The sequence below is a fragment of the Narcine bancroftii genome, chromosome 3 (assembly GCF_036971445.1).
Source record: "Narcine bancroftii isolate sNarBan1 chromosome 3, sNarBan1.hap1, whole genome shotgun sequence".
NCBI classification, from domain to species: Eukaryota; Metazoa; Chordata; class Chondrichthyes; order Torpediniformes; family Narcinidae; genus Narcine; species Narcine bancroftii.
In genome coordinates, this window is record NC_091471.1 from 48,920,896 (window position 1) to 48,945,350 (window position 24,455).

The 24,455-nt window shown below is 42.1% G+C and overlaps 1 protein-coding gene across 2 annotated transcripts; it reads left to right on the top strand.

The window, feature by feature from the left end:
- The first annotated feature begins 35 nt into the window (after positions 1–35).
- On the top strand, positions 36–22,620 carry LOC138756098 (gastrin-releasing peptide-like). Of its 2 annotated transcripts, none has more exons than XM_069922753.1 (3): positions 36–309; positions 10,377–10,612; positions 22,341–22,620. In XM_069922753.1, exons 1-3 carry the CDS (start codon positions 147–149, stop codon positions 22,392–22,394), a joined length of 453 nt encoding a protein of 150 aa, XP_069778854.1. In that variant the 5' UTR covers positions 36–146; the 3' UTR covers positions 22,395–22,620. The 2 variants fall into 2 exon arrangements, with proteins under 2 accessions (XP_069778854.1, XP_069778855.1); XM_069922754.1 differs by lacking the exon at positions 22,341–22,620 and adding an exon at positions 17,731–17,790.
- Positions 22,621–24,455: the final 1,835 nt, after the last annotated feature.

Here is a 24,455-nt window from a genome sequence, read left to right on the forward strand (position 1 = left end):
CTCCCCGTGATTTCGTCACCGTTTCTTATAAATCCCGCACAGCGCTGAAGAGAGTTGGAGATCTCTTTATTTTGGAAGTAAAAGGACAGCGGGGTTTTCTTTTCCAGTCCAGGGAGAAGAACAGAGGACGGGAGGTCGGCTGAGAGATGGGGTCGGAACTTACTTTGTGGAAACCTCGACTGTTCTTCTCTCTGATAGTTTTCAGCATTGCAAGTTCCAAAGTCCACTATGGTCTCGCTGCCCCCGTTCAAAATCAGAACCAAGGCGATTTGTCCAAGATGTTCCCCAGAGGCAGTCACTGGGCGGTGGGTGAGTATTCATGGCATGTCAGAAACGACTCTGCCACCCGGCCGACGAGGCAGCTCGGGCATTGACTGGCGCTAGTTGGTTTGCTATTTTGCCGGGGTGTTTTTCCTCTTCCGAATTCTCCGGAAAGTTTTAGTTTGAAGTTCGCTGCACCAATTTCTCCAGCGCTCCCCTCCGGACCCGCAAAGGGGTTCATTTCTGCTCCTCCGCGATGATTTGGTTCGCACGGCGGACTCACTTTTCATCTGCTGGGAGCTACTGGCGTCAAGGATGAAGGAGAAATCATGAAGCTCGTTGATTTTTTGGGGTTGGCAGCTGAATCCGGCCATAATGCAAACTTTTTAAAAAAAAACCCCGTCCCCGTAGAAAGTTTTTTAAACAGCTCGTCCAACCTGTTACCTCGGCTTCTTCGGAGTAAAGCAGGAAAGTCTGCAGACACCGTGACCGAGTTGAAAACTTCTGTAGCGGCGACTTCACCGCTAACTGAAGGATCGCACAACCAGACGGGTTGAGCTTCAGTGAGCAAAAACTGATTTATTGCAGGCTGCCTGGCTGGTCTTATACTCCCAGCCGGACCTGGTTGAGACCCCGAGTCAGCGGGGCATCACGTGGGTCCCCAAGCCGGGCTTCTGAGCCCCGGAGGAAACCCCCGACCTTTGGCCGGCTGCCCCACCGCGTGTGTGACAAGCAGGGCTGGTTTTCCTGCATAATGGGGTACCACCACACAGCCCCCCCCCCCCCCACAAATGGTGCCAATGTCCTTTTTTGCCAGGCAGCCTTGCTTCTTGGTTTGGGCCACAACTACTGGTTCAGTGGGGTCGAGGTGGGCTGGCTTTAACCTGTTCACCGTAAACAGTTCCCTCTTACCACCAATGTCCAGTGTGAAAGTGGATCCTGAACACTGCACGACTTTGTATGGCCCTTGGTATGATCTTTGTAGAGGTGCTGTGGACTGGCCCTGCCTTATAAAAACATACTCTGTGGAGTACAGCTCGCTGGGGACGTAAGAGGCCCGTGTGCTGTGTCTGGGTGGCGGTGGGGGTGTGAAGGAGTCCAACTGGGCCTGGAGGCAGGGGAAGTAGTCCGTGTTGTGACTGCTGGGGGTTGTGAGGTCACCGGGTAGGGCTAGCCGTGCACTGTAGACCAGCTCGGCTGATGACGCCTGTAGGTCTTCTTTAGGTATCAAGCAGATGCCCAGGAGCACCCAAGACAGCTCGTCCACCCATTTGGGACCAGTGAGGTGGACCATAAGTGCCGACTTAAGGTGGTGGTGCAATCGCTCGACTAGTCCATTGGCCAGTGGGTGATAGGCCATGGTGTGATGTAGCTCGATCCCCAGCCAGTTGGTGAGCTGTGTCCAGAGCGCAGAGATGAACTGGGTGCCCCAATCACTGGTGAGGTGCTTCTGGATGCCAAACCAGGCAACCCAACCGTTCAAAAGCACTTGGGAGCAGGAGTCCATGGAGGGGTCTGGCATCGGGATCGCCTCGGGCCAACGAGTGGTGCAGTCTACCACTGTGAAAAGGTAACTGTTACCTCAGGAAACGGGTAAGGGTCCAACGATGTCCACATGTATGTGGTTGAACTGATCCCGGATGTGTTCAAAATTTTGTACAGGTGCTCTGGTGTGCCTGTCTACCTTGGAAAGCTGGCAATGGGTGCAGGTTCTGGCCCAGTCCGCAATCTGCTTCCGAATCCTGTGCCAGATAAAATGTTCTGCCACCATAAGGGTGGGAAAAGTCATGGATATAGTGGAAGACTTGCCTGCGCCACTGCTGAGGAACAACTGGTTGCAGGGTGCCCATGGAGACATCGCACAGGACGGTGCCCTCAATGTGAGGAGTCATGAGGTCCTGGAACCGCAGGCCCGTGATGGCAGTCCTGAAGGCCCGCGTCTCCTTGTCAGACTTCTGGTCCCAGGCGAGCTGGTCGAAGTCAAGGCCAGGTGTCAGCGCGCAAATGGCCGGTTGTGAGAGTGTGTCGGCGACCACATTGTCTTTCCCTGCCTTGTACCAAATGTCTGTGGTGAACTCCGACACAAAGGAGAGGTGATGCTGTTGGCGGGCCGACCAAGGATCTCTTGCCATAGCAAGTGCCTGAGGGAGGGTTTTGTGGTTGGTAAAAATGGTGAAAGGCCTCCCCTCCAAGAAATAGTGGAAAGGACGTACTGCCAGGTACATGCCCAGCAACTCACGATCGAAAGCGCTATACTTGCACTCTGGCAGGTGAAGAAGTAGGTTAAAGAATGCCAGTGGTTTCCATTGTCCATTCACATGCTGCTCCAGGATGGTGCCGATGGCTATGGCAGATGTATCAATGGAGAGTGCCATATGCAGGTCTGTGCGTGGGTGGACAAGCAGGGTAGCCTTCGCGAGGGCATCTGTCGTGGCTTCGAATGTCCTGCTGGCCTTTGGAGTCCAAGCAAATGTCTTGTCTTTGGCTATGATGAGGGTGAAGAGTGGCTGAATGATGCGTGCAGTGCCTGGAATGAAGCGGTTTTAGAAATTGACCATACCCACGAACTCCTGTAGCCCCTTGAGTTTGTCCCTGATTGCAGTGACCTTCATAGCAGCAGGTGTGGCCCAGGAACTGCATGGACTCTTTCCCAAACTGGCACTTGGCTAGATTGATCATTAGGCTGAAGTCAGCCAGTTGGGAGAAGAGGGTGCACAGGTGAGACTTGTGTTGTGCCCAGTCTCTGCTGGAAATAAGGATGTCGTCCAGGTAAATGAATACGAAATTCAAATCCCTGCCCACTGTGTCCATAAGGCGCTGGAAGGTCTGGGCGGCGTTCTTGAGCCCGAGTGGCATGCGTAGGAACTTGAACAGGCTGAAGGGAATGATGATGGCTGTTTTGGGTATGTCCTCGGGGTCCACCGGGATTTGGTGATACCCGCACACCAGGTTGACCTTGGAGAATACCCTCGGGCCATGCAGGTTGGCCGTAAAGTCCTGGATGTTTGGGATCGGGTAACGGTCAGGTACCATCGCATTATTAAGCCATCGATAATCTCTACAGGGGCACCAGCCATCGGAGGCTTTCTGGACCAGGTGGAGTCGTGAGGCCCAAGGAGACATTGGAGCATTGAATGATCCCCAGCTCCTGCAGATACGAGAACTCTTCTTTCGCTATCTGGAGCTTATCCGGTGTGAGCTGGCGTGCCTTGGTGTGGACCGGCTGGCCTTGGGAGGGGATGCAATGAAACACCCTGTGGTGTGGTGAAGTGGCGGAGAACTGCGGCTTAAGAAAGGATGGGAACTCGTCCAGGATACGTTGAAACCCATCCTTGGGCGGGCTGACCATGTCCATCTACGGCTGCTCTGTGCAGGAGGCATTGAGGTGAACGGATTGGAAGGTACGGGCATCTACCAGTCGCCTACCTCGAATGTCAACTGGGAGCCCATGGGCGAGGAGGAAGTCGACATCCAGGAGGGTGGTTGGAAGGGACGAAACGATGAATCTCCACGAGAACTTCCGCTGGCTGATCTGGAAGTGGACGGTCTTGTCTCCATACATTCAGATCTCTGTCAAATTGGCTGCACGGAGAGGAGGTCCTCGAGGCCATTTCCGGGACTCAATGGCTGTGGCCAGGATGATGCTGATCTGGGCCCCGGTGTCAACAAGGAAGCGTCGGCCACTGACTGAATCCCGCAGGTAGAAAAGGCTGTGTTCTTGGCCAGCCGCCGCAGCCATCAACAGTGGCTGGCCTGCTCATTTCCCTGGAATGAGCAGGGTGGATGACACTTCTGAGCCCTGGTTCCCCAGCGCTGGTGGAAGAAGCAGAGGCCTGAAGTGGATGACTTGTTTCTGGCTATGCTCTTTGAGACCCCTGCAGGGGCCGGGTGTTCCACTGCAGCGCTAGAGGAAGGCTTGGCGTGGTCATGCCCGTGACTCATAACCTGCAAGACTCCTGAGCCCTCCGGGAATCATTCGAGCCATAGCTTCTGAGCCTTTTGAGTGACCTTCAACAAAGCTCTTCTGGGACAGTAACGGCCGGATGTCTTCAGGCAGATGGTCGAGGAAGATGCACTCGAAGAGTGGGCATTTGGTGTGATCGCCCATGAGTGTGAGCATCTCGTCCATCAACTTGATTGGAGTTCTGTCCCCTAAGGCATTGAGGCGCGGCATCCGAGCGGCACGCTGGTGCCTGGAGAGGCCGAGGGAGCTGGTGAGCACCTGCTTGATGGTCCCATATATATCTTCTGCGGGAGGGTGCTGAACAAGATGCAGCACTCGTTTGACGAGGGCAGCGACCACATGGTAAAACTTGGTTGAATCCGATGAAATCTGGTTGAGGTGAAACTGAGCCTCAACATGGCTGAACCACATCTCTGGCTCCTGAACCCAGAAGTCAGGAAGCTTGATGGCTATAGTATTGATCGAAGGGTTGTTCATGATGGGTTCAAAGATGTTTGAACTTGTCGGGGTCACCAATTGTAGCGGCAGCTACACTGATAACTGAAGGATTGCACAACCAGAGGGGTTGAGTTCAGTGAGCATAAAAAATGATTTATTGCAGGCTACCTGGCTGGTCTTATACTTACAGCCTGGACCTTGCTGAGAACCGCGCTGGGGGGCCCTGACGTCACGTGGGTCCCCAAGCATGGGCTTCTGAGCCCAGTGCCGAGGTTGGGAGGAAACCCCCGATGGTGCCATTTTGGCCGGCTGCCCCGCCTGCCTAATGGCATGCCTCCACAACTTTGCTTTGTAAAGGTCAAGGTTGGACCTGCTGAGTTTCTACAGCTTTGTGTGTTTACCCTAATGTGCTGTAGGGACTATTTTCCTCTCAAGGCTAAAGAACAGGGTCAATGAAAGGCACTCGTCTCCATTTATCTCCTCTTTGGAACCTGAGACTTGACTTCGCAGTCGCTGTTATTCTTCTTCTTTGGCTTGGCTTCGCGGACGAAGATTTATGGAGGGGGTAAAAGTCCACGTCAGCTGCAGGCTCGTTTGTGGCTGACAAGTCCGATGCGGGACAGGCAGACACGGTTGCAGCGGCTGCAGGGGAAAATTGGTTGGTTGGGGTTGGGTGTTGGGTTTTTCCTCCTTTGCCTTTTGTCAGTGAGGTGGGCTCTGCGGTCTTCTTCAAAGGAGGTTGCTGCCCGCCAAACTGTGAGGCGCCAAGATGCACGGTTTGAGGCGATATCAGCCCACTGGCGGTGGTCAATGTGGCAGGCACCAAGAGATTTCTTTAGGCAGTCCTTGTACCTTTTCTTTGGTGCACCTCTGTCACGGTGGCCAGTGGAGAGCTTGCCATATAACACGATCTTGGGAAGGCGATGGTCCTCCATTCTGGAGACGTGACCCACCCAGCGCAGCTGGATCTTCAACAGCGTGGACTCGATGCTGTCGACCTCTGCCATCTCGAGTACTTCGACGTTAGGGATGAAAGCGCTCCAATGGATGTTGAGGATGGAGCGGAGACAACGCTGGTGGAAGCGTTCTAAGAGCCGTAGGTGATGCCGGTAGAGGACCCATGATTCGGAGCCGAACAGGAGTGTGGGTATGACAACGGCTCTGTATACGCTTATCTTTGTGAGGTTTTTCAGTTGGTTGTTTTTCCAGACTCTTTTGTGTAGTCTTCCAAAGGCGCTATTTGCCTTGGCGAGTCTGTTGTCTATCTCATTGTCGATCCTTGCATCTGATGAAATGGTGCAGCCGAGATAGGTAAACTGGTTGTGACCGTTTTGAGTTTTGTGTGCCCGATGGAGATGTGGGGGGACTGGTAGTCATGGTGGGGAGCTGGCTGATGGAGGACCTCAGTTTTCTTCAGGCTGACTTCCAGGCCAAACATTTTGGCAGTTTCCGCAAAGCAGGACGTCAAGCGCTGAAGAGCTGGCTCTGAATGGGCAACTAAAGCGGCATCGTCTGCAAAGAGTAGTTCACGGACAAGTTTCTCTTGTGTTTTGGTGTGAGCTTGCAGGCGCCTCAGATCGAAGAGACTGCCATCCGTGCAGTACCGAATGTAAACAGCGTCTTCATTGTTGGGGTCTTTCATGGCTTGGTTCAGCATCATGCTGAAGAAGATTGAAAAGAGGGTTGGTGCGAGAACAGAGCCTTGCTTCACGCCATTATTATTAAAGTCACTGTTACTAAAGTTCCCTAAATCGGCCAAATCCCAAACAGACGCCATGCAATTTCGATGTCGATGTACAGTGAGAGCAGGAGACAGCTCCTGGCCCATTTATTGACCAAAACACCTTCCCGTTACTTACTGTATCAAGCAAATGCAACCGGTGCCAGGAACGTTAGTGAAACAATCACATCCAACATCTCCCACTTCCTCTTCCAGTCTAAATTTAGTTTTAAACATGTTATTTCTCCAGTTGATTGTAACTGCACCAAATGTTATTAAAAGGCTGACCACAGAATGATTAGATTTACTTTATTAAACGTGCATTTTGACAACACGATGCATTATTGGCACGTGGATTTTTTTTGTGAACTTTCCCATGTAACTTTTGGGTGAGCTGCAGGAGGTGCGGTTGTGGTCACCTTGCGCCACCTCACATTAATGTTTGTAATAACGGACGCACTTCACCTTGATCACAGGTCGTCAGGTTCGGTGAGAGCCGTCCACATGGACTTTTCTCACAGTCGGTGTGCAGACTGGCCATCTAAAGAGCACAGCTGCTGAATTATTTCCTTTCCCTTCTCTCACACAAACCAACCTAAGCGATCTGTGAGAAACACAGATAACAGCAAATGCTGGAAACTTCAGTGAACAAAGTGAAGCTGGAGAGACTTAGAGGCTCAGGAGGCAAGCAAAGTGTCCATAAAGCATCCCTATCTGAACATTGACCATGTCTTTCCATGCTGCACCACTTCTACGGGTGCACATTTGCAAGCATCAGAGAGCATCACTGCTTAGTACGGGAACTACTCCACCTAAGACAGCAAGAGAGTTCAGTGTTGTGAATGTGGCTCAGGCCATCACATATATGCGTCCATCTATTGCCTTTCAGTAGTTTCCAACATATTTTAAATACTCAAAACACCCTGGCTCTCTTCCATGGTCCATAATCCCGAAAAATGCTGCTTCATCTGGTTGAGTGATAATAAATTTGGACTTCACCCCCTCCCATCAGGAGAAGATTCTGGAGGATGAAAACTTGCATCACCTATTTCTTTCCTGGCATTATTAGACTCCAGAATAAACCCCAAAATAATAAAATTATGTTCAAATTTTCAAACCGAAACTTGTCATCAATCTTCATCTGCTGAGTTTTTCCAGCAGATTGCATTTGGCTTCATATTCAAGTATTTGCAGTCTCCCATGCTTCTGTAGTAAATTTATGCTGCCTTTGCTCATACCAACTAATCTCTCTGCAACTTGGCATTTGTTTACTGTACTTTATTGTTGTACTATGATCTGTTCACAATACAACCTCTTTCTTGGTGCACGTAATGATAATCAATCTTGAATTGAATGGTGTCAGGCCCTTAAAATCCCTCCAGCCTCTCTTTGGTTTACACTCATTTCTCCCCAACAGGGGGTATTGTTGCACATGCCCAAGGTAAACTATGTTAAAATGGCATGATATTCCTTGCTTACAAGATGGTTTTACTACACATTTGTCACAGTGTCTATTGTATACTTTATATTGGCAAATATTATTTCCAAACAAATTAGTTGGTCATTTATCTTGCTGCCATTTCTCCAATTTTACAACTGTAAATACATTTCAAGAACTATTCAATGCATGGAAACTTACTCTGAGATCTGTTCAAGATGTGACTGCTATTTCATAAACTCAAAGTCTTTCTTACAAATCAACACCAGAGAGGAACCATTCCAGATTTCCACATAGATTTAAATCAGATGTAAAAGATCTACTAATCTACAAAACACTTCCATCTCTTCTAAATGTATTCCTTTATTGATTGGGACAGAAACATTACACTTTACATCTGGGCCATATTCGTATGATTCTGTACAGTAGAACTCCTGAATGAGTCATTCTGTTGACGTACAAATGATACGCAAGATTACACTTATGAATGAAAGAAATGCTTTTTTTTAAATTGCAGTGGGATTCCAAGATTAGCATCGAGGTCAAAAAATATTTCACCCCTCATTGCAATGGATTGTCTACCAATAAATTTTCTGCATTTAACAATGAAGAGTTTCCCCTTTGGCTGACCAATCCTATTTAAAGTGTTTAGAGATGTAACTAGAAACATTAAACTTTTCCTAGAGTTAGAAAAAAATATAAACTTAAATGTATTAGAATTCTTGAATTGGCAATAAATAAAGGAAGTGCTGGAGGCTAGTGTAATGAAACGTTGATCAGATACTATTTATTGTCATGCAATAAAACACAAATATTACACAAAATTGCCTTTAATCAGCTATAAGGCAAAGATTTTCCATTAGCATTGCCTGGCACATCTTACAGTCAGAGAAAAAGAAGCAAAAGAGAATTCTCTCAGAGTCACTGCGTGTCCTTGGATTCACCTCCAGCGTCCCTGTAGCCGCAGAAGACTCCAATTCAGTTCAAAGCCAAGCCCAGATCCAAACCTCTGACATAATCATGGTCAGCATCAAGGGGGGAGTTTTCAGGCATTTCCCCCCCCCCAATGAGTTGTTGTGCCCCCCCATCTGCAGCTCTAGTTTCACTAGCGTCATGTAATTTTAATTCCAAGCGAGAAAAGCACGCACATTTTTCTGTTACATTGGAGGGACAGGGGAGTGTGACAGTGGAGCCAGGAGGAGGTTCATGGCAAGTATGGCACCCGCCTTCCAACCCTGCTGAGTGAGTTTTCAAATGGCAGTTTCCACCCCCCCTCCCACCCCCACAGCAGTTACACTAATTCCCCCAATTAGATTTGTTCTAACGCTGACTCTGGACAGGAATAGGATGCCTTCAGTACCCAGGGTCTTTTTGGAGCCCTTCTTGCCCTCAGCAACCTGTCAAATCGCAGTCTGATCCCTGTTTCTCAGGAACAAGTCTTCTGCAGCCTGCAGCCTTATTTGAGTTCCTCACCCAAAAGTGGCCAACAGCTTTCCGCCTGTGTGTGTCTTTCAGCTGCGTAAACCCTAAATGTGCCTATGTTCAAACTTCTCTCAGTGAACTTTTCTTTTTTGTTAGACTATGGATAATTAAGATTCTAAAATTTGCAAATTAAAACATGCATTGATATACAATTAGGATTTTGCTTTCATGTTTGTAATCAGTGATGAGTGATATGGTGTAGTTAATTGTGATTACTTTAAAGTGGAAAGAAAGGATTTTCAGAGTCCTTTTAAAGCATACTGAAACTGAACATCTTGTAACGGATTAAATCATGAAGGTTCTGTTAATGCCACTTTCACAATTATATTATGAGCTTGAATATTGTTTTAGTTTATTGGGTCAGGGAATCACTGAGGAGCTCGATAGGCCTGTGAATTTCTGCTGAGAATTTTTAATAGTATCTACACGTGTGGTGCACGCAACAATCACATCGACATGATGGAGTGATTAAACAGTGTTAATTACCAAAAACCTGAGCATCACTGATACACTACTTGGCCAGTTTCCAGCTACAGGAGCCAGAGAGGGCAAGTCTGGGCACGCCAGCCTTTATTAGGAAATCTGGGGTGGAGCCAAGGGAGGGGTTAGGGAAGGTCAGGTAGGTTCGGATTGGCCAGTCCATACATCTATGCAAATACCTTTCACCACAAGATGATATCAGGATCCTGAGTAGATAAACAGGGAAAATGTTAGAGGTACTCCGAAATTCAAGCTGATTCCATCATGAGAGAAACTAAGTTAACTTTTCAGTTAAATACCCTTTTATTGGAATATTCTGTGCAGATGCTATGCATTTCCAGCAAACTTTTTTTTAAAATTTGCCACATCTTCTTATTTGTTGTATTAAGTATTGCTTTGGTGAAAATATATTTTGTACTTTTGCATGTAATTTTATTATCCCACCTGTTTTAATTTCAACTTATAAATTGATTCTTCTCACTCTTTGTAAAAGATTCTGCCAGGAAGAGCAGAGTCACTGAATTCAGAATATCATTTGTATGGTCTTACCTTTCGTGTTTATATTGTGAATCTTGCTTGTTTCCTTTTTAAAGGACATTTAATGGGAAAAAAGAGCATTGATGATACCCTTTATGGCTACACGAACAGTGACAACATGGTCTATCCAGCTCCGTCAGGGATTGATAAGCAGCCAGAAGACAATGTGCAGTGGGCTGAGAGAGCCAAAAAATTCTTAAATTTGTGGGAAGAAACCTCATCTACAACTGTTCAGAAATCAAGGGAAGACATTCCAGTACCATGGCAGACAACTAACAACAACCTCAAAGAGGTAAGTGTTTTACACAAAATAACATTTTAAATATTTTCAGCTCTTCCAATGGATGTGGCAGCAAAGGGATTGTATCAGTTAAATAAAGACCACAATAGCAAAAGATGAATTTTGGAAAGCTACAACTTATGTGATAGAAGGATCAATAATTATACAATGCACTTCCAAATTAAGGTTCACAAAATCTTTGTTATAGCATGAGCCCTTATGAAAACACTCATTCCAGATGAAGAGATGATGTATTTGCCTTTGAGCACTTGTTGGCCAAAGAATAACACAAATAAGAGTGCAATAATTCCATTAAGAAAATTGGAAAGGATCAACAAGAGAGTAAGTTTAAGTGGCCACAAAAGGAAATTAAATATCTGGGGATAAGCGTGGACAAAAATCTATGAAATTTATATCAACTGAATTATATCCCCCTGCTTAGGAGGACTGAGGAGGACCTACATAGATGAACTAACCTGCCCATAACATTGATGGGCAGGGTTAACTGCATTAAAATGAATGTGATGCCAAGGCTACAATATCTTTTTCCATCTTTGCCATGCCGTTGCCCCAGAGTTTCTTTAAGACATTTCACAGATGCGTCAGGCATTTTTTTTGGAGGAATAAGATAGCCAGAGTCTCCATGGAGAAATTGTCTTGAGATTACAATCTGGGAGGAATGAGGCTCCTATACTTCAAAAAATGTGATTGGGCGGTCCATTTGAGGTTTATTGCATCATTCTTTGAGGAGGACCTTATACCATCCTGGGCATAAATTGGTATACACATGGTAGGGGAGAAGATAGCAGGAGAAAATATATATAAATGGGATATTAAATTAATAATCCAAAAAATAGACAGTCCTATATTAAAGCACATGATTCAAATGTGGTAAAAGATAAAACAGATTATTGGGTTAAAAGTAGGGTTGTCTTTCAAAGTGGCCCTAAACCAGAATAAATTAATTCCTATGAAAACTATGTGTGATAAGATCCTGGACACCTAGTGCCAGAAAGGGATCAGGTGTATTAGGACTGTTATGAGAAGGGGCAGTTCATATTATTTGTGCAATTAAAAAACAAATTTGATTTATCAAACAAGACCTTTTTCTGCTATCTTCAATTAAGATCCTTTTTTGAGGGACAAATGAGGCCAATCTACGGCCCTGCCATTTTGTAGTGTCATGGAGGCTCAAATTCAAAAGGGGATCATCTCTGCTATGCATCTCCTGTTCCAAAGTGAGTGTCCAAAACTGGGTCTCCATAAATCAAGGCAAAGATGGGAGTCAAAATTCCTGAATTTGATAAGCAGCCAGAAGACATAATTTGAGAAAACATAATTAAAGATAATTCAAAACAATGCTAATACATTTGGTATATAAAAAAGAAAGAAAGTCTTTCTATACCCAAATGCAATCAGACTTCCAAGTTATGGCAATACATTTTCTTGCTAAAAATTAACTATAACTATAACACGACACATTTGTTAAGGTATGACAGTCATACTTGCGATACATTGAGGCGCAAGTATGATTAACCTTCCCAATGCCTCTCTCAAAAGAAAATAGAGGACAAAAGGTCCACACAATAGGCTCACACAAGTTCCGGAATGTCAAGAATGAGGAGATAATTTAGAAGCCTGGTCAGCACCCTCCCCCTTTTTTTTTTTAAAGAGTATTTGCATTGTTATTTTTAGTAATTGATGTATATCTCTCTTTGTTAATGTTGGAATGGGGGAGGGGGGAGGAATGAGGGGGGAAATAAGAATTTGATATAATCTGATCTATAAAAGGGGAGGAGTGATCCCCTATGATGCTTGTAAAGTTTGAGTCTGTAAAACTATAAATAACATGCCATATGAAATGTTGACAGAAAAAAAAACAAGAACTAATTTAGTAACTTTTAGATAATGTGTCCTTTGAATGTGCTATTGAGTGTTTTCATTTTAAGATTTGTTCTACAGTATATAACAATAGTAGTACCAACACATGAATGGTAAAAATTAACATAACATAACAATTACAGCACGGAAACAGGCCATTAGGCCCTTCTAGTCCGCACCGAACCAAACACCCCTTTCTAGTCCCACCTCCCTGCACAATGCCCATAACCCTCCATCTTCTTCTCATCTATATACCTGTCCAACCTTTTCTTAAATAATACAATTGACTCCACCGCCACTATTTCTCCCAGAAGCTCATTCAACACGGCTACCACTCTCTGAGTAAAGAAGTTCCCCCTCATGTTACCTCTAAACCTCTGCCCCTTAATTCTTAACTCATGTCCTCTTGTTTTAATCTTTCCTCCTCTTAACGGAAATAGTCTATCCACATCCACTCAGTCTATCCCTTTCATAATCTTAAATACTTCTATCAAATCCCCTCTCAACCTTCTACGCTCCAAAGAATAAAGACCTAATCTGTCCAATCTCTCCCTATACTCTAGATGCTTAAACCCAGGTAACATTCTGGTAAACCTTCTCTGCACTCTCTCCACTCTGTTTATATCCTTCCTATAATCAGGCGACCAGAACTGCACACAGAACTCCAAATTAGGCCACACCAATGTCTTATACAATCTCAACATCACCTCCCAACTCCTATATTCCATGCAATGATTGATAAAGGCCAGCATACTAAAAGCCTTCTTCACCACCCTATTCACGTGAGTTTCTACCTTCAGGGAACGATGTACCATTACTCCTAAATCTTTCTGCTCTTCTGTATTCCTCAATGCTCTCCCATTTACCACGTATGTCCTATTCTGATTCTTCTTACCAAAATGAAGCACCTCACACTTATCAGCATTAAATTCCATCTGCCATTTTTCAGCCCACTTTTCTAAGCAGCCCAAATCCCTCTGCAATCCTTGAAAACCTTCTTCATTATCCACTATTCCACCTATCTTAGTATCGTCTGCATATTTACTAATCCAATTCACCATCCCATCATCTAGATCATTAATGTATATATCGAACAACAATGGACCCAGTACAGATCCTTGAGGCACACCATTGGTCACCGGCCTCCAATCTGACAGACAATTATCCACTACCACTCTCTGGCCTCTCCCTTTCAGCCAATGTTCAATCCATTTGACTATCTTAAAATTTATACCTAAAGACTGCACCTTCCTAACTAACCTTCCATGTGGTACCTTATCGAAGGCCTTACTGAAGTCCATATAGACAACATCCACAGCGCTACCCTCATCCACATTCCATTAACATAACATAGATATTATGTCAAGTGATCAGAAGGTTAGTCAAATTTGTTTTTTAAAGAGCATTTTGCCTGAACCCTCAGGTAGATAACTCTAGATTTTACAATTGAAGAAATTGAAAGCAAGACCACCATAGAACAGGGGTGTCAAACTCAAATTCACAGAGGGCCAAAATTAAAAAGTCGTGGGCCAAACTAAATATTTATTGAAAATTTTCAACAACATCTGCATGTTTTCTCTTCTTTCAACATATGTAATGTTAAACTTTTTCTTATTAAAATAAATGTTTAATAATAGTTTTGGTTAAACTCTTTCCAGAAGAAGCATTAACAAATGAGAAATAAAATATAAAATAAGGTTTGCTGTAAAATCAGACTTCTTTTCATCTCCTCCACCTTCTGGAGCTTTTGCTTCTCGTTCAGACCCTTATACCTGTCCTGGTGTTTCGTTTCATAGTGTCGTCATATTTTATATTCTTTAACTACAGACACGCTGGCTCCACACACAAGACAAACAGGTTTGTCTTTTAAAATGATGAACATATAGTCTGCCTCCCACCTGTCTTGAAATGTCCTGTTTTCTGTCTTTCGTTTGGCCATTTTTCATAAGGGGTTTATTACATGTGAGTTAGGCGACAGGTCGCAGATACTAATGAAAGTAAAGAGAGGAGGTGGGGGCGATTAGCGGGCTGACGGGCTGGTGCCAATGTATTTGCAAAGCATTCTGGGATTTGTAGTATTAGCTGTGCATGCACTATACTGGCGCGGCAGCCAGCGGGCCAGCTCTAATACATATTTGATATGATCTTGCGGTCCAAATATAATTATATCAAGGGTCAAATTTGGCCCGCGGGCCTGAGTTTGACATGTGTGCCATAGAACATTAATATCATTTAAAACTGGTTCAGAAAAGTCCATGTTCCTTTCTTGTAAATTATAGATAAAATGGTAATAGTTTAAATCCTTTTTTTTTGTAAAAGGTAACACCACTAATTGTATTTTTTCACCATAAAATCTTCATTTATTTCAACTAAATTTGTAGCTATCCAGTCTAAATGTCCTTGTATGGAGTGAGAAATTTTTTTTTTAGTAATGTGCGCATGAATTGATTGGTATGATTTATTATGTTAAAGTGCGTTTTACATAGAAAATTACTGCTGAGAAACTGGTTTAATCGTTGTTGACAGTAGCAATTGTTTCTAACAGAACACACCAAAAGAACTGCGGTCATAATTAACAGATCCTCTTTGATATACAGTATATTGCCAGCTTAGAAGTAGCTGAATGATTCCTTAAGAACTATTTGGCTTGGCTTCGCGGACAAAGATTTATGGAGGGGTAACGTCCACATCAGCAGCAGGCTCGTTTGTGGCTGACAAGTCCGATGCGGGACAGGCAGACACGGTTGCAGCGGTTGCAAGGGAAAATTGGTGGGTTGGGGTTGGGTGTTGGGTTTTTCCTCCTTTGTCTTTTGTCAATGAGGTGGGCTCTGCGGTCTTCTTCAAAGGAGGTTGCTGCCCGCCGAACTGTGAGGCGCCAAGATGCATGGTTTGAGGCGAGATCAGCCCACTGGCGGTGGTCAATGTGGCAGGCACCAAGAGATTTCTTTAGGCAGTCCTTGTACCTCTTCTTTGGTGCACCTCTGTCTCGGTGGCCAGTGGAGAGCTCACCATATAACACGATCTTGGGAAGGCGATGGTCCTCCATTCTGGAGACGTGACCTACCCAGCGCAGTTTGATCTTCAGATTTATGCATATACAGTAAAACTCCTGATATCTGGAATTCAAGCAACTATCAAAAATAATCAAGGAAAATACATAAAACAAATTAGAATAAATAAGAATAAAATAATAGGTAACAAGTAAGTTGAAAATTGTAAAAGTAACTATTCTCTGAAGTAACACATAAACCTTTGGTGAAGATAGGAGCAAATATTCAGCCAGTGGAGGGCCTTGGCTTTGCTTTCCTTCTAGCAGATATTTGAATAAAAGCTGTGTGGGGTGACACACTTAAAGTTTCCCCTTATCCCTACTCAGTAGTAAGAGTCATCCTGATCAGAGGCTTTATCTAGAAGACTGAGGAATTGTCTATGGTTTGAGTCAAAGCTCTACATCTGGACTCAGACTGACTAGATGATTGATTATGAATCCTCTAGCAAGATGAATACAGGAAATAATCAACAGATCAGACTGAATGTCTGAACAGAGAAACAAAGTTAGCATTTTAGATCAATGATTTTTAATCACTAGAACTTGGAAGACCCTTCTCTGAGGATGTATGGGACAAGATTTTTAAACTGGTAAATACCTCTTCTATATGTGTCTAACATTCATTAATCCAATTCAAAATGGTGCATCATGTTTACATGTCCAAAGATAAGTTGGCTTGTATTTTTTTCTAATATTAACCCTATTTGTGAGCAATGCAAATCTGAAATTGCTACAATGACACGTATGTTTTGGTCTTGTTCATCCTTATAAAATTATTGGAAAGAAATTTTTAATATCTTTTCAACTATACTTCAGGTGGAGTACAACCCAATCCAGTAACTGCTCTTTTCGGGGTTATTGACCCAGGCATAGGGAACTTTTCTGTACCTGTTCAATGGGTTGTGACCTTCTCTACATTGTTGGCTAGAAGAGCTATCCTATTCAAATGGAAAGACTCTAGATCTCCAACAGTGTTTCAATGGTTCTCTCATATTATATCCTGTCTAAACTGAGAAAAAAAATTAGATTCATCAGTGAAATTTGAAGATATGTGCTGACCTTTTATATCTTATTTTCATATGATGTATATGTCTCTAATATGATTCAATGTATTTACTCTTCCAGATGAGATATAGTCTTACCTTTGTTTTTTTGATTTATGGGAGAAATCAAAAACTACAAAATATATGTGACCCTCACGATAAGCTGATCAGCTGATTTTTGTTAGTTTTTTTGTTAGAGTAGGTTAGGTCGGTTTTTTTTATACAGTACATGAATTTTTTTTAAAATTTCACCCATTGCAGTGGAGGGGAATCGAGTTTATGCTGTTTGAAGTTTACTGTATTTTCCGTTTTATTCCCTTTTCTTCATTGTATTGTATTTCCTATAAAAAAAACAATAAAAAAGATTGAAAAAGAAGGACTTTTAATCACCAACTCTGAAACAACTCTGCTTCTGTCTACAGACACTGCCTGACACATTGAATATTTCTGTCTGCAGACACTGCCTGACACATTGAATATTTCTGTCTGCAGACACTGCCTGACACATTGAATATTTCTGTCTGCAGACACTGCCTGACACATTGAATATTTCTGTCTACAGACACTGCCTGACATATTGAATATTTCTCTCTACAGACACTGCCTGACACATTGAATATTTTCAGTATTTCCTGTTTTTTTTAAAATTTCAAATCCATCAACTGAAATATTTTACATCCCATAATACCTATGTTGCATTTCTAGTTTCTTGTCTGTTTTATTTATGTCCTATTTACATGCCATCCAAGCAGACTAGCTGCAACAACTGTGAAACACAATCTACTGGAGGAAATCAATGGTTCATCCTGTACAAGTGTGAGAGAAAGAAGATTCGACATTTTGATGAAGTGCTCCAGCCCAAAATGTCAACTATTCTTTATCTCCCATTGATGCTGCGTGATCTGCTCTGTTCCTCCAGCAGATTCTGTTTAGCTTCATATGCCAATATCTGCAGTTTCTTGTGTGTCTCCTGCACTCATGCACCGGCCGACACCACCTGCCACATTCGCCCTCCCTTCATTTTCCTTGTTCTAGCCTCACCCCGCTTCACTGTAGCTTTAAGCATATTTGATTTCTATCTTTTTTCTTGAGTCTGAAAAAATGATAATTGAATTTAAATGTCAAACTGTGCTGTGCTCTCTATTATTTTATTTCAGGTTTACAGCATGTTCAGCTATTTTTGGCTTTTTTGACCACAAAAAAAAAATCCATTTCAGGTAATGTTTGATCATTGCAGTATCCTACATCCAACTAATTGGTCTATTTCAGTGTTTCTACTGTCTTGAAATTCAATATGGATCACAAACCAAAAAGCAACCAGATTGGATAATGTTGATTAATTTCAATGTTTCGGATGAATAACGCAGAATTACAACTGCCATTGGGTGAGAAGATCCAATTTCACATTTTAATAAAAACAATCAACAAGAAAAATATTTTGAATATTGAAAATCTGAATTAAGAACAGAAGATTGCAGGAAATATACCACCAGAGCAAAGAGAAATAGAACTCACGTTCCAGGTTAATGACCTTTCACAAGAACTGGAAAAGAAACGGTTAGGATGAAACAGATTTAAGGATGCATAAAAAGAAGGAAGTCAAGATAAAGGAGACACAAGAGATTAGAGATGGTGGAATCTGAAAACAAAAGACAGACTGCTGGATGAAGGAAAGAAAGAGTTGCTGTTTTAGGTTGAGACGCTGTATCAGTAATATTGAACTTGGAAGGTGATAGTGAGAGACCTATCATCAGTAATCAGTCTGTCCAGATAATCATTCTGCTATTCCTGTTTATACCAATTGATTCATCTTTGTCATTTTGCCATTCCCTTTCGCCTTGCACTTTAATCCCATTCTCTCCTGGCTTCATCCCAACCACAGACCTTTCCTTTAGCTTTTTTTCTCTGCTCTTTGCCTTTGCATTTTAAATCTTGCTTTGTCTTTTCCAATTATGAGGAAAATTCATACAAGTCTGTTCTCCCTACTTTCGCTTCTTGACCTTCTGAGTACTTAAAACATTATCTGCTTTTAATTTATTCACTTCTACTTATTCCACACTATATCCCCACTCTCAGCTAGTTTGATCTATGTACTAAGGCTAAACAGTTAAACTTGTTTGATAGAATCATGCAGTAATGCAATTTAACCATTAGGACTCAATCTCAATTTTCAAGACCTTAGCAACACACGGGGTCAAAATTGAATGTCTCTCCCTTGTTAAATCTATATTCAGAGGCCGTACATTATTATTATTTATTAAAAGTAAATAAAATGTGAAAAGGAAGGGAAAGAAGAAAAACTGCAAAACCTATATGTTCTCCCTTGGACACATGGATCATCTTCTGATGCATCACACCTCCTCCTACAAGGAACTGCTCACACTAACCATTCAAGACCCTCATATTCATGAAACAATATTTATTTGCATGGATGGAATACTTGTCCTACATATGTATTGTATGACCGTACATAAATTATGTCTGGTTGTGTGTTTGCATGCTATTTCGTTGGGTTGTATTAGTACAATCAGATGACACTAAACTTGACTTGACTTGACATCCCAAAGACAGGTAGGGTGGTCCACTATAAATTGTCCCAAGTTTGTAAGTGAATGATAAAATCTGTGTAGTTGATGGAAGTTTTGAAGAATAAAATAGAATTATTATGGTTTTAAAGTGGATGCCTGATAGTTGTCACCAGTTTGGTAGGCTAAGGGGTTTGTTTCTAAGTTGCATGACTCTGATGCTATTGGCCCTGGCTCATATTAGCATGGTATAATTTACACAAGCTATTCCCTTCAACTTGAATTATCTGCTTCCACTGAGATGTACTGAGAAAGATGAAATATAAGAGATGAAAATAAACTTGGCTCGGTAACAAGGATCTCCTGTGTAATTAGCTGTTACACATATGAACTAACATTACAAATTTTAAGGTATATTTGTTGCGAAAACATGTGTGATAAGGGAAAAGTCCTTTAATACTGCCTGTGGTGAGAGACTCGGAATCATTAATGTAATCACAAGACTACAAGTCACAAGACACAAGATATAAGTTGGCCAATCGGCTTTTCTGGTCTGCTCTGCCATTTGAGCTGATTCTTATCACTTAGCCCCAGTCTCTGGCCTTCTCCCTATAACTCAATGCCATGAAAAATCAAATATCTGTCAATTCTTGTCTTACATACATCCAATGACCTCACTTCCACTGCCACCTATGGCAGTAAGTTCCATAGACTCACGACCCCCTGGCTAAAGAAATTTCTTTGCATTTCTGTTTTAAATTGACATCCTTTTATCCTGAAATTGTGGCCTCTTGTCCTAGACTCCTCTACCATGGGAAACAACTTTGTCATATCTACTCTATCAAGGCCTTTCAGCATTCAAAATGTCTCTATGAGGCCCTCCCCTCATCCTTCTGTATTCCAAGGAATATAGTCCAAGGGCTGACAAATGTCCTCATATACTAACCATTTCATTCCTGGTATCATTCAAGTAAAAGTCTTGTGACTTGTGACATTAATGTACTAGTGAACTGAATCAACCTTGTCTGATTCTGAGAGAGCCTCTTCATGATATTGTGGGATGAATATGAGTTGTTCCTATATATTTGGTAAAGATGATTCTCGAATTTTAAGGTGAGTTGGTTTTGATTTTCAATGCAATTTTAATTGGTCTTTCTCTTTCCTCTCTGAAGAGTTCCTCCTGTCTCAGCCAACTCTGTGTGAAACTAAAAATGAACTGCTGGATGAAGTCTGTGTTTCAGGCAGCATCTGTGGATGCTGAGGAATGGCCAACATTTTGGTTCAAAATCTCAAACCAGGACTTGACCTTCGTTGACTGTCCCACAAACGCTGCCTGACCTGTTGAGTTTGCTTCAGTATATATTTTTATTATCCAGGTTACAGCATCTGCAGTCCCTTGTGCTTGCAAGAAATATGTTATTATCATTCCCAACATGCACCTCTCTCCCCCCTCCATCCCCCCATTACTCTGAACTTTGAGCTGACTGATGATGTCTGATGAGTTTGGACTGGAACATTTATCCACGTGCAGTAGGAGGTGTGAATGATGTGGTGTGCTCCTTTCATTGCTTAAATTTGTCTTCTGACAGTGAGATGTGTAATGCCATTTTAAATGTTGCTTGTCCAGTTTGAGTGATCATTAGTAGGGATTCCCAGGAATTGATGAGGATGTGGCATTTCTCAAGGAGGTTTTAAGAATATTTTTGAATCTTTTCCCATATCTACTAGTAATTGTTTCCTATGATGGAGGTTATTTATTCAAATGGCTCAGTCATGTGAATAACATGACCTACAGACCTGAGCTAACAGTGTAACTGAGAGCTCAGTCCTGAGAATTTTAGCCTGGAACAAGATGCTGTAGTTGTTTTGCCTATCATGTTCAAGGATTTTAAATAATTTATGAAAATAGTGCTGGTAAGATGTCTCCAGTAGATTACATTGCCTGTTGTAAGTACTCCAAGTATGAACAGATTGGAGGACAAGGACCATGCTAACAGAGCATGAGTTTTTTTAAATTAGATTGGAGGACAAGGACTCATGCTAACAGATCATGAGTTTTTTTAAATTAGATTCAGGGCTTTGATCATCCTTTCTCCTCAATAGCAACACCCTATTTTAATTTTCAGTGACTAGGCACTGAATTGCTTCTATCTTTGATCATGCTTATTCCAGCCCACCAAACTGTTCCTAACTTTGGCCCTGATGTCATGGCTTGTAAACTATTTGTTTAATAGCAATGAAAAGCAATCACAATTGTACCCTCTGAAATAAACCGACATGCTGCTGGAGATTATTGTGTTGGTTTGTTTATGAAGGTTTTCTATAGCCATCTACAATTTTGTTGTTGACATCAATGCATGTTGAAAGCAATTCATTTTGGTTATCTGGATGCCAATAATCTCAAATCAAAGTTAATTTGGGGATCTTTTTACATTTATTGCAATTTAAAAAGTTTATTCCCCATTAACCTCAAGGTAACAATTTGACATTATGTCAAAATCAAAAATTGCTCATACTGGATATCTTGGGGGGGGGGGGGGTGGTGGAACAAAACAATCTGGACATCAAAGAGACCCAATGAGCCGTCAAACACCCAATTAAACCATTTTATTCCCTCTACACTCCCATCAACTCTACCCAGATCCTACTCCTCATTTGCACAATTTACAGTGGTCTCTCAGTCTATCAACTTGCAGATCTTGGAGACGGGGGAAGAAACGAGCACACCCAACAGAAACTGATGTAGTCTCAGGGAGAAAGTGCAAAATCCATGCAGGCAGCACCATACGTCAGGATTAAATCCTGGAGGCAAGAGCAATGAGGCAGCTGCTGCCCCATTTGTATCACGGTGCCACCTAAAAGAACCTGTGGAAGGATAAATATTTCGGCAAAGGGACCTCGGAAAGATTTGAGGAGACAGCAATTCCTTTTGCTATATTGATTTTCTGCAGTATTGGGTGAGCCTTGTAAATTTTCCATTGAGCCAAAAGGTGGTGCGCTTCCCTATGCTTGAAACAAATCTAATACTCACCATATCTGGGTCTTACCAGTGATTCAAAAGAAGGCTTTTTCACTTTGACTGAAGACGAGTCAATTGTTTCCTCTATTTATCTTAGTTTTGTTAGATCAATAAGTAGCAGAAAAATAGAATAATAAAACACAAGTATGTTTTATTTTTAAACATCCGTAAATTATTTAAATTACCACTATTTTGCTAATGAAAAATGCTTCTTCTTTGACAGATGGTGGATTATCTTCTGCAGTTTATGAACACGAAGGATGAAACCCCAAGTTGAATGCACAATTCAGCCAGAAATTAATCTAAAGAGACTATTATGTTATTTTTTTCTCCAAGTGTTTAGCTCCACCAAATATCAGACTAAATTGCTTTTGTTTAAAAATGATTTAATGTTCTTGTACCTCTAATCATTAACTAAATGATTTACACACAGCAGATTATGTTTTGATTACTTCAATATAAATAAGCATTGCTGAGCAGGTCTTCCAATATAAAGATCGTAATGTTGCAATTGTGGTATTTTGTATCATTCACTTTTGGTTTGCAACTGCATTATGAATTAAAGAAATTAAAAAAAAATCTTTATTCATTTCATATTAGTTTGTAAGGTCATAGTAATTAAAAGCCATTTAAAATTGGACAGGAAGCAACATTATCTGCTACCATAAATTGTACACAATCTGAATTTATTACAGTAATTCAAAGAAGCCTAAATGATAATGGGATATTTCATTATTCAGAAAGAGGAACTATGGGCAACTTAATTTACTCGAAATTTATTCATTTCGCGTTTGGGCAATGAATGTGGAAAATGTTGGGTTTAACACAGAGCTTTGAACGTTACCTCTAACAGTCACAGCTTATGCACATCTCATGGACTTCCACCAATGGTAATAACTGTGGTTAAAAATATCACAGAATGGAAACAGGCCCTTGCATACACTAACCATTGAGTACCTGTTTAATTCTTCCTGTATTCCCATCAAGCCTGTCCAGATCTCATCCCTCACTGACACACAAGAGGCATTTCATAATAGCCCACATCTTTGGGATGTGGGAAGAAATAAGAGCACCTGAAGGAAATCCTTGTGATCAAAGGGAAAAGGTACAAACGCCACACAGAGTTGAATTTAGTTCACTGAAGCTGTGAGGGAACAGGTCAACTAGTTGTGCCACTCTGCATCAGAAAGGCAAAACGGTTCAAACAGTATCAGCTAAAACCAGTGATCAGACAATCGTGATGAAAGCACACAGAAATGCTGGAGGAACTCAGCCAGTCTCACAGTGCCAATATAAGGTAAAGATAGATGACCAATCTTTTGGGCCTGAGCCCTTCTTCAAGGATAAAGCAAAGAACAATAAGGATTCAGAAGAAAAACAAGGCTGGCTGGAGGAAGAATCCAAGCCCACAAAAGGTGTTAAATGGATATTTGGGGCAGTTGGCATAGTGGTCAGTGAAATGCCATTACAGCAGCAGTGATCGGGACCAGGGTTGGAATCCCATGCTGTCTGAAAGGTGTTTGTATGTTCTCCCCATATCTGTGTGGGTTTTCCCGGGGGGTTCCAGTTTCCTCCCATGATTCGAAACATACCAGGGGTTGTAGGTTAATTGAATGTAATTGGCTCGTGGGCCAAAATGGCCTGTTACCGTGCTGTATGTCTAAATTTAAATTTAAGTTAAAAATAAGAGTAGACTTGAGAATTTATTTTGTGAAAGGAGATGTGGGGACAAGGGGAGAGAGAGAGAGAGAGAGAAACAGAGCTGGGGGAAAAGTGACAGGGGGAAGAAGAAGGAGGCAGAGAAATTTATGTTAATGCCATCTGGTTGAAGCGTGCCGAGATGATTTATAATGCCATATTAAGATTCATACTAAATATGACTACACAATTTAGACTTAAAATTCTATATACAACTGTGTGAATGATATAGTTTGAGACACAGTAAAGCCAAGGATGGCAAAAATTTAGTGGAAAATTTTGAAGAACAAGAAGTTTATTTGATCCCAAGTCAAATTATTTTTCTCAATAAACATGCCCAAAAAGACGAAACAGCCATTCATCTTATTTTCCTTTGTGGATAATTATATTTGTAGATCATTACATTTACAAAATAGTTGATCCTTTACTAAAATAACAGTGAACAAACTTTCCAGTCTGGAGGGTTCAGACCTTAAATGTCAACCATTCTTTTTCTCCCAATGATACTGCTGAGATCCTCCACCACATTGCCCTTTGCTCCATATTCCAGCCTCTGCAGTCTCTGGGAATTTTATTTCAGAGTGTAAGCAAAAAGGATAAACTACCATGGAAATATTATTTCATATGAACTAAGCAAGCT